Source organism: Corvus brachyrhynchos, unplaced genomic scaffold (assembly GCF_000691975.1).
Source record: "Corvus brachyrhynchos isolate BGI_N302 unplaced genomic scaffold, ASM69197v1 scaffold5, whole genome shotgun sequence".
NCBI classification, from domain to species: Eukaryota; Metazoa; Chordata; class Aves; order Passeriformes; family Corvidae; genus Corvus; species Corvus brachyrhynchos.
Window position 1 is genome coordinate 12,559,690 of NW_008238321.1, and position 11,436 is coordinate 12,571,125.

Consider the following 11,436-nt stretch of genomic DNA (forward strand, 5'->3'; position numbering starts at 1 on the left):
GTGCCCCGTGGCCTGCCCCCCCCCGGGCCCCCCTGCCTCTGCCATGGCTTGGCTGGTCCTGCTGTGGTCGGGCTGCTGGGAAGGAGCTCACAGCACTTTTTCTTTTTTATTCGAGGCAAAAAGTAATTTCTTCCTCTGAAGGCCAGGGCTGGAGCTGCCCTCTGCTAATGAATGCAAACCATCAGTGAGCAGTAATGGAAAATCGGGGATGACGTGGCAGGCAGTGGCTTCCTTTCAAGGCACCAAAAACGCCCTTTTAAATTTAAATTTAGCAAAGAATTTAAAGCACATATAGGCAGACTCTATTAGAAAGTGAAATATTTGATCTTGGCTATTAATCTGTTTTAAGAATACTTTCATTTCCTTGCCATATGTATCCAGTGATAGACTTTCATAAATGAGATCACATTAAAATGTACTTTATGTTTCTAGTCAAATCTCTTTTATTATTATGCAAGTCCTAGTTAGGAAAAAAACCAAAACAATTACAGAAGCAGACTAAGAAGAGCACATTATTTTAACTCATTTATGTAAGTGAAATACTGCTCTCCTTCTTGAAGGCTGTACATTGTGCACTACTGAATACCTTGGGAAGACGTTGCTCCATTGCAGCCATGCTACCAGATTTGGGATAATTTGCAGGCAGTGGAAATACAAACTGAGTCTAAAACAGCTCATGTGGTGTGGGGTGCTATATCTATATACACACAGATATAATATGTATTTTTATATGAAGTATATTTATTTCAAAGTATTATATTCATATTGAAGTATTACATTTGGCCTCTGTCTTACTGAAATCAAATACATTTTATGGATGGTCCACAATTAATGTGAGCTGTCACTCCTGACACTCTGCACCACGGGCAGACAAGTGTTTTAGGAGGTTTCCATGTGGCCAGAGAGGCTCTGCTGCCCTGGTGCTGCCTGTGGACACGTGCAGGGACTGTGTCAGCCCAGCTGGGCCAGTGGCTGGGGCTTTGCAGAGCTGCACTGCCTGCTCCAGTGGAGGCATTAATTCAGAGAAGAGACCACTGGCAGCCTGGAACCAGCACCGAGCATCGTCATGGATGTTTCAGGGCGAGAAGGAAAAGGTGCTTTACATCTTATAACTCACTTTGGCTGCTTAGGCACAAATGCCTGTTTTAAACCTACAAATCTGGGCACACAAACCATTCCTGCCACTTTTCAAACTCTTCTCATTTCCATTCAAGCAGCCTGACAGACACCCAGCAGGGGCCACAGCATCTGCTGTCACACTGCTGGAGCAGAAAGCTTTGCTTCCAGATTCACCAATGCTGTGGATCCAAATGCTTCCCCAGGATGGGGCAGCCACGGTGTACAGTGAATGGGTACACTGACATCATGCTTTAGCTGAAAAGTCCAATCTGGTCTCTTCCAGAAGAGGGTGCAGCTTGAGGCTTGAATCTGCAAAAAGCAGGATACTTTCAGATCATGCTAACACTATTAATAAATTAACCTGAAACTCCTTGCCCATGAATTTAGGATCCTGGCATGACTCTGCTTTGATTGAGAGCTGGCCAGAACAAAGTGGTGTTTGGCAGTTTACTCCAGGACGTGCAGTGTCTGAGCTGGTCCCCCCTGAGTCCCCCAGCTCCAGGCTCAGCCTTTCCCCATCCAGGTGGGATTCACAGTTGGTGCCTTGGCTGTGCCCTAGCTCAGAGTCCTGCAGTCAGCACAGGGACCAACCCATGCTGAAGGGCTGATTTGGCACCAGAATAGCCAAGATCACCTTTCCTAGAATGAAAAATTGCCATCTGTGTCTGGTTTTGACTATAGCACAACCTCACACCTCCTGTTTTTTAATCATTCATAGACAGCGAAGATTTACAGCTGTTTGTATTTGTGAAGCCTGATTGCTAACAGCTTCTGATTTCTAGAAAATAGGTTACAGATTCTTTAGTATCAGATGAAGAAATGCCAAATATCAAAATCCCCATTGTCAAGGCAATTAAATACCTCGTTCCTGTTGCACTTGGCTTACTGTGCAGCTATTGGCAAACTGCTCTGCCCCAGGTCTTGTGTCATTGTGTGAATTACCCATGTTCTAGACTTTAAATAATTACAATAAGACACCTTAGGCATGGCAGATGCACAGATGTGGTGCTGGTGTTTCCAGCAGACAGAGAGGCACAGCCTTTCCTGCCACTGTGACACTGCCACTGTGACACTGTCCCAGACCATCCTCTCCGTGGTGAACTGGGATTCCTGTGCCTTACAGAGCAGATTCTTACTGAAGTCTACAAAGCGAACAAAACACTTGAGCACCTGGTAGCCTGATTTCCCCCCCACGCTCCCCCTTTTCTTTGAAGTAGTGGCCAATGACACATTTGGAGATAATTAAAACAAAGGTTGAGGGTTTTTTTAATATGCCATCAGCAGCTGGATTAGCAATAAGTCAGCCCAAAAGCAGCATACTTCTTATACCAGCTATAAATAAAACCAGACTTCAACTTTGAAAGCAGGATTTTTTTTCCTTTTTCCCCTCCACAGAAAATCTTTTCTTTGTGCCAAGACTAAAATATTAGCGCTGTGTTCCCTCCTCTGTTTAAACAGACCTCGTTGCATCTAAGTGCCAAAAAAGTGGAATTCCTGAACAGCAGGTGAAAAGAAAACACAAGATCAAACGCAGTTCTGGCTGCCAAGAGAACCTGCAGCACGGCTTGGGGGTGCATGAAAAGTCAGGCAGCTCCTGATGCTGTCAAAGACTTCTGGAAGGTCGTCAAGGAGTTATTTTCAAGCATCCCACATCAAAAAGCTGTGCAGAGAGACAAACCTGCAATATATCAGGAGGATGGTGCAAAAGATACCAATCACACACTTTTAGGAGAATTCAACTTTTCCCCCATCACATCTATGGAAGCAGCTCTAAGAAATACCCCTGCTCTGTGTGGAGACCAGGGGTATGGAAATAAATGTAAGTGCTCACACTGAGTGAACATTGGGCAATGGCTGGTTTGGCTCCATAACCCAGCAGGGAACTACGGAAGAAATGCGTCTTTCTGAGCTCATCCTTGCACTTCAGGCAAAGGACACGTATTCTGCTGCTCTTGGAACAGCCCTGGCGTTAATTTGGATTCCTGCACCCAGCTGGACATCCCTAAGCCCATCAGAGAGTCCTTTCTCTTTGGCTGATGCACCCTTTGGGGAGGCAGGGAAGACACTGCTCCAGCACTTCTCATGGTTAATGGCCTTCAGAAAACAGACTTTACTTGAGCTCCTTGTTAATCCCTTCTGATCCTCTGCCTACCATTCCTTGCCATCGCTGGAAAAGGCAGGGAGGCTCTGGCCCAAAAGCAGACACCTGGGCTTGAAAACAAGAATCTGGACGTGTCTCTGGGTGCCACTGTGCCAGCAGTGCTGGAAGCCCTGCAAAGTTCATCCACCTTCCACCCCTGCACTGGGAGCAGCCCCCAGGTGAGGCTGCAGCAGTGCCTGTGAGCGAGCTCTGACCAGTGACACTCATTTGCAAAAGGCACCCATGAATGCTTCCTCCGTAATTGCTAGGGCTGCAAAATGCCTGACCAGGCAGCAGCACTGGGATCACAGGCTGGAAAGTGCTCAGGCCCATTTTTCCTCCCAAAAATCACCAAGCAGCAAAGTTCTTTCAAATAAGGCACACATCGGTGGGGTTGAAAACAATACAAGGTGCACATGCGCTCCTAAAGACAGCCTTTTTTTAAATTTTATTTTAAAACTCTGCATCTGAAAACACCATTATGACAGAAAGCATTTATATACACTGCAGTGTTTTTGGTATAATACAGTATTTCATACATCCATTTCTTTTTCTGCAAAAAAATTTGCTTTGTCGGACAAACAACCAAACTCCCATTGACAAAGAATACAGCTAAGGCACGTTGTTTCTGCTAAATGAAAGACAAAAGGGTGCAAAAACGGGTAGTGCAATAATTGCTGAAAATCACATTCTACTACAAGAAAAGCATTCTGACTTTGAACTTTGATTACCGGTCAATTTAAGACATTTCAATATCTCATAAAATACTCCTTTAAATAAATAGCAAAATATCTACATCTTTCAGTGTGTTCCATTTGAATTTCCAATTTTTTTTTAAACTTTCCTGTATATACATGGTTTTCTTTTTTCTTATTCAATAGATTACAAAATATTTCTGTACAATTTTATGCATATTATGATCTATAACAAAATAGTTATTTCTTAAAACTATATTACCACCAGTCTTTGAAAATGACAGAATACGAATAACTTATTATGGACTATGTTAGGCAATAGAAAAATCCAATCAAACCAGAACAGAACCAAAAGGACAAAGTCAGAAAAATAATTTCATTATATTGAATTAATTATTTTAGTTTCACAAACCTTTTTTTTTATGTAAACCCTTTTAGTTGCCTTTGGGTTGTATCCACATCTGAATACCAACACAGGACAGGATTTCGGATGCCTAAAAGCCCTGCAGCCTGCCGGGAATATTGGTGCTACTCACTGGAACATGACAGTTCTCATGGAAAAAAGGATTAAGGAAACCCAACATATACAAGCCTTAGCAGAAGTCATTGGTTTCTGCTGACTTTGACAACCTTTGAATGAAGCTCCAAAAGCCAGATTTTCAGAAATGCATTTATGACTTAAGACAAAACAACCAGACTCCACTATGTTCTAAATGTACTGTTATATTCCCAACCAACAGCCAAAATCTGGCCCCATGTGGTGATGCTCTTCAGATTTTAAGACCATACCATTAGAGGATATTTCTTCTCCCAGCTACCAGTACAAATCTGAGAGGAATGCTACTATGACATGTTAGAATGAGTGAAATTACTCTACAGTTTGCCTTGTGCATCTGAGAGCAGTCTGTCCTGTTGTAGTCTGAAGATAAATTAAAAGTTACTAAGTTTGTACTTTGTAATTAAACCAACCTTCCTTATCTACAGTGAGTTGCAAAGGACAGAGCTCATAATTTCCTACGGTTTATATGAATGTCTGAGACTTCCTTTTGCCCGAAGGGAAGGTCATTTTCTTTCCTTAAAGACTGCATTTGTAAGCAATTTCTATTGTATTTGTGAAGTGTGAGCTGACAGCAACACAACTGAGCTGTAATAGAAATCTCAAGGTGCCTTTTATTCATTCCACAACAGAGAAAGTGAGCAAGACACAGACAACACCAAAGTTCCTAACACAGTTTAAGGCCACATTTAGAAAGGATGGAAGTAAGGCTTTCTTTAAGGGGCAACACACTGGATGCCACAATGGGAACAGACACCGAGCGATCCAAAGCTGATAGGATTCACCCACAGAAAAGCTGAAACAACACCCTAGTTCTGACTAGCAGGTCTGTGCCTTTTTTTGGAACTAAGCAGGAAAATAAAATGAAATGCCATAGACATCTTCCTCTGGAATATTCCCAGCAAACTGAAGGTGCTCCCCTAGCAGGAGCGCTATTGTCTCAGTTGAGGGTGTTAATTACAACAGAACCAAAGACAAGCCGAGTCATTACAATATACAAATGCAGCGCCATGAACCGCGCTTAGAATTGTCACTCTGGTATCAGAGGCACCTGTACAGTATCTTGCTGTTTATTTGGCAAGGTTAGAAGTAATACTTCTAGGTTTTAACAAAGTAGAAAGAGAATTTGCATAGATTGTACATTCAGTTCGAGGAGATTTCTGGTACCTTTTTTTGTTGTTCTCAGGTAAACGTGTTTGCAGACACAGTGAGGTAGCAGCTGTGGTAGCACCCATGAGCAAAAGAAGGTAACCAAGGCAGAAGCAAAGAGCAGAGTGATCAGCACACTACTGTTAGTAAGAAGGAACGGAATCAACGTGGTACCTGCAGTGTCACATCATGAAGGGTAACTGCTCCCAACGCCACACGTAACTGAGACACCCTAATGCTGCCGTGGTCCTGGGTACCACGGGCTGCAAGGTCTTGTAGCCTCAATTTTAAATGCTCTCAGCCTGATTATTCTTTCCCTTACTGTGATGGTGGTGGTGAAGGTTTTGAAGGTCAATCTCTTCTACAATACACCTTTCGAAAGAATTGAAAATCAGAGTGTTTGCTTGCTTTTGAAGATTCTGCAGGAAAATGTGCTGTCCTACAAAATCTTCCTTGCTGCCCTTAACCCTAATTCACATTTCTTTGGCTCCTCTGTGCCTGGCTGCAGCAGCAGCTGCCCTCAGGGCTCTGCAGCAGGTATTCCTGCTCTCAGGAACTCCTCCTGGGCCTCTGGAAAAGCAGTGCTCTGTCCTCTCTAACGCTGCATCACTCCCTACCCTCTCTGCGGGCATCACCCCTGGAGCTGCCTTGGCAGAAGCCTGAGGGCTTGGTTTGGAGAAGCTTTTTTACATGATGTTTTCAATTGTCATTTATTATGGGCTTAAGGTAATGTCCTACTAATCTTTGAGACTATAGTGGAGGTCTGAATGGTAGAAGTAAAGACACATCTGGATCATTATCTTTTGACAACCGAATTGAAGCAAAGGCCAGTGGGAACAGTTGCCAACCACTTCCTACCACGTCCGTCTTACTCTGCTGCTGAAATACCAAATAACCAAGTCTCCTCTTACATACATCAGACTCCCATGCCCGAAAATCAGGACAAGGTAACTGCTGGCTTTCACCCACTCCCTCCTGTGCACAAGTACTGAGCCGACTGAAGGCTGCTCTGAAAAGCAAACTTTGCTCATCTGCATCTGGGTTTCTGAAGAAGCCTAGGAGGTTTGGCTCATGCAAGTATAAAACTTCCTGCTCTGCAGAAAGTGCTGGAGTTGGCCAAGGTTTCATGTGGCCAGCTCCTGAAGCTTTGGGAGCTGGGAAGACAACGAGGAGGGTGTGCTAGCCAGCGGTAAGCTGGCAATTCTCTGATGGCTGTGATGAAAGACAACTAGAGAAATCAACAGAAAGCTGGTCCTCATTGCTGGGCCACAAGAAACACCTGGATCCTCTTTATATGGGAAGTCAAAACTGAGATCTCAGGGCATCAATGGTTCTCAGCCTTGCTGTGCAGAAGGAGCCCAGTTTGTTCAAAGGTTTGTTGCAACACAGTTGTGTCAAACTTTTGCAAAGTTTCAGCATCTTCTTTAGCCTTTCTCTCTCCCTTTGGTCAGGTTTACACTGTCCCTGTTCTGATTCACTGACTTCACTACTGTGCTCACTATAACCGTGGCTAAGAGTGATGGAGGCTTCATTAGGGTGGCAATTAGTGCTGCAGGAGATGGAGGGAAAGTGAATGCACATTAGTTGGTACTTCTGAAGGTGCTGCAGGATCACTGTTAATACACCATTAAACAACTGTACAGGCATTGTGCACTGAAGCCAACACCCAGGAAAGTCAATTTGTAATGCACGAATGCACATTCCTGTATCTCTAGGCTTAGCTATAATGAAGGCTTAACAGCAGAGATACAGAGGGACTTTGTTGTATAACACTTGCTATCATGAAGGAATTGTTAAAATTCTCTGCTTGCCAAGCACAAAACATGAAGACATAATTTCAATTCTAAAAACAACCCCCTTGAATATCAGAAAATGAAAATGCAAATATTACTACTCAAGGTCCAAATGTCATCAAAGAAAGAATTGGACAAATCTGAAAATAAACTGTCATTTGAGCTATTTCGTTTAGCCTTGGGGTTTAACATTACCATATAAACAGGTTTGCATAATGCTAAGACTGACTTTGGACATAATTCGTTAAATCACATATGCAGATGTTCTCATTTTGCCACATTCCCTTTCTGTGTAATACGGATTGATCACAGCAGTGTTACATGGCTGCCATGCAGAATGGGCAGGGAATTTAAACAAGCAAAGCATTACACACAGAGGACAAACGTGTGCATATGGAAATATAAACCCCTCCCACTGAAATGAATTTTCATCAACGCAGGCTTTTGGCTGGGATCCTGTTCGGCAAGGACTGGCCAGTGTGATTGGAAAAGAACATCTGCACATTCAGATGAAGATGTGTAACTCTCTTGTTTCGTACCAACTGTGGGTCCCTGCTCTGAATTCTCCTTTTCACCAAATGTAAGATCTGTGAAGTTATTCTCTTCTGACCATTGACAATGTTCATCACAGGCTCCCAGTGCTGCCATTTCAAACCAGAGAAGCCACTAAGCAGGACTAAGTCGGGCTTAGCAGCATCAGCTTGGAGCCAGCTCTAATCCCTGATGCAGAGTCTGGCTTTACATGTTTTTTATTCACACCTACTGGACATTGTAACTCAGACACAGAATCTCATATATATCTCTTGGATCCATGTCTGCATGATAGCAGCTATAGCAGAGGTGGCTGTTTAGGTCCAGAACTTGACATTGCCCCCAGAAGATGTTCCAAACATGGCAGCTTATCCTTTGTTGACTTCAAACAGACAGCATTTACCCCTAGCATACTGTCACACCTTTTATTTATGCTGGACTTGACTCTGAAGTCCTCATTTAGCACTAGCACTCTGTGGAATTTTTTCCTAAGAAAGGACTGCAGCATCAACCCCTTCAGCTCTGCATCCTGTATTTTAACAGCAGCACTGAGGTTGCCAGCTTGCTACAAAACTTCACTGTTTAAATGCTTCTTGCCTTTCAGAAAATAAACTCATATAAATTTTCTTTGAGATATTTTAAACCTAGCATATAATGCAAATGGATATATCAGCAACCATCTGTTTTCTTTCCGTTTTTTGTACTAAAACAAAATAATTTGCACCTTATATTTTAAATGATAAAAGTGGCAGATTTTTTCCTAACCGCAGAAGACGTGATTGTTGTCACCTTCTGCTTGGTCTAGTTAATGAAAACTTACCAAAAAAGCACTTAAAAACACTCCTGCTTAAGAATAAAAACAAGTATCAAATTTAAAAACTAAGTTATCTGCATGCGTGTGCGTGGGTGCACCCCTACACATGTGCTTATGTGCAAGACAGACTGAAGGTTTTGTGACTAACCCAGGAGCCTTACTGAGAACAAGCACTGCCTGGGCTTGCAATGAATTTTATTGTGTGCCCTAAATATGATGTTCTTCATTTGATCTGCAGGGCTCAAACCGTGCAGTTGCCACTGCATCAGTGTGACTGAAGCCCCGGACTTCACAGTGAGGATTGGAGGTCCCCAGAAAATACGAACTTCACAAAGGAATGTTACATTAAAAACAAGCACTGTTAAAAACCCTACTGAATAAGTAATAACACTGTGATTCTACTACATAAACCTGTTGGCAACCCTGGTTTCACACATGCTTGCCTCCAGAGCTGGTTGAAAAGCTGGAACGTTATCTTGACTGGAATATTCCAATCAGCTCTCATTGCTACAAACTTTCCTAAAGCTATCACTCATGACTGACAAAATCAAGACAAAAAAAGAAAAGGAGGTGTGAGGGGAGGAAGGCCTTTTCTTAATAAAGGCAGCTTCAGTTAGTAAAATAACATAATCTTCAAGCTGCAAAAGCAGCACCTACTAATTAGTCATTGACTAAAACATAAATAATAAATACCTAAATTTTTCCTTCTATGCATCCTTTTTTGTGCCAGATAAACATTTCAATGCTCTGCCTTAATGCCAGCACAGCTGACACCACAATTTCAAGTCCAAAGCAAACTGAAGTAGCTTTAAACCAATACAACAGAGACACGACAAGCCACGGGGATCTGTGTGTTACAGTCCTACTGCAAGTGTTGTTTAAAAGGGAATTCAACCTTCCTGTGAGATGTGATTATGGAATGATTTAAAGGTTCGTTTCCCTCCTGATGTGGACACTTAACTCTCAGCAGAAAGTTATCCATGCATACAGAAGGATGAACAGGTACCTTCCTTTATTACAGCAACAGGACTTCTTTCCTAATTAACCCAATAGCTTTTAATGGCCTTTTTTGGTTCTGTTGCTAACTAGAGATTAACACAGCAACAACAACGAAGTGCATGTTTTTGCTAATGTAAAATACATTATTTGGAGGTGAATTTGAGTATAAAACCTGTATTTTAAAAGTTCTTGGAATGTAAATTAATTTTTCCCTACTGTAGAAAATGCAGGTTGAAATGATGCAAAACATGCCTATTTAAAACAGGATGCAGCCTGCTAGGAATTCTGAAGACAGGCAAGGATAGACTGTTGACAGAATAAAGTAAAAGCACAGAGAAACACGGCATTGTTCTCCTTCCCCTGGCTTTGGGCAGAGACCCACATCCTGCACAGCCTTCCAGATGCCCTGGCAAAGCCTGGAAGGATCCAACTTTAGGAAGAGATGGAGATCTGAGACCAAGGGAGGGAATTAGTGTTACGACTTACTAGCCACTACTCAAATTAGGGAAGAAACCTGTTGTTGCAGATTTAGGTCCCAAATTTACTATTTTACTGGTTTACAACTCCACTGCCTGAGAAAAAACTCAGCTCAGCTCATGAGCAAAATCAGCAAAGGGTGTGAGCAGACACATCACAACCCACCCCAGCCTACACACACACACCTGCTCTACTGGCAGTCTGTGAAAACACTCAGGTACTGGTGGCTTCCAAAAATACCTGCACATTTGAAAGGGCTGAAATTCAAAATACTTCTTTGCTCTTTAATAAATACTCTTAGTACTCTGACCCTGAACCCGACTGCATAAGACATAAAAGACTATTATAGCAAAACACTGGTTTCATTTAGAGTTTATCATTAAATTAGTCTGAAAAAACCTCTGAAAGTGATCTGAAAGTTTTTGCTTTTGCTCATTTTCTCTAACTAGGATAACAGACATCAGCTGTGTCCAGAATTACTTTGTGTTATTAAAAATCCGAGTGAGGTTGTACCATAATTACTTCGCATTCTCTGAGGTCATGTGGCCATACAGGCTCCAGCCTGCAGGAACCAACCTCCCCAGGACGCATAAGCAGAAGGGAATTTTGCTGTGATTTATTCATGATAGCAAAATAACGAAAGCCTATGAAACAGCAGAGGTACAGACAAATTTATTTTAAAAAAACCCCATTTAGCAGCTGCTCTTTCACTGCCCTCTCCATGGCTTGGTGCTACTGTTTCCAAGCCCACAGGATGGTGGGTGCAGTGGCACATGGAATGGCTGGGTGCCCACTGGACAGCGCAGGCTGTGGGATGAAGCAAGCTGCTCCCAACAGAGCTGATGGAGAGGGCAGTGCCAAAGGCCTTGTCAGAACTTCAGAACTTTCGTTTGGTTTTGTTTTTGTTTTTTTAAATGAATTCTATTGCAGTAAGTAACAAAAAAATGTAACTTTCCCTTAGGCTCCTGAAACCTGGTGCAAGATTCACAGAGAAGCAAGGTTCAATTCCCTTTTAAAAACCTATGCCGGGACAGAGCGCACCGGACGCTACCTCAGGCGGCCGTCGGGTTTGACGGGGCCCAGCTCGGATTTGGGGTCGGGGCTCAGCGAGCTCCAGGCTGTCTGGGCACAGCCCTGCAGCACGGGGCAGGCTGTGGGGCCCC

The 11,436-nt window shown here is 42.9% G+C and overlaps 1 protein-coding gene across 1 annotated transcript in view; it reads right to left on the reverse strand.

Moving 5' to 3' along the window:
- Positions 1 to 11,230: 11,230 nt before the first annotated feature.
- The window catches only part of XYLT1 (xylosyltransferase 1), a 97,053-nt gene continuing 96,847 nt past the window's right edge, over positions 11,231 to 11,436 (reverse strand). Inside the window, exon 13 of the mRNA XM_017734311.1 lies at positions 11,231 to 11,245. Coding sequence (XP_017589800.1) covers positions 11,231 to 11,245 — 15 coding nt within the window. The remainder of the gene's footprint in view (positions 11,246 to 11,436) is intronic.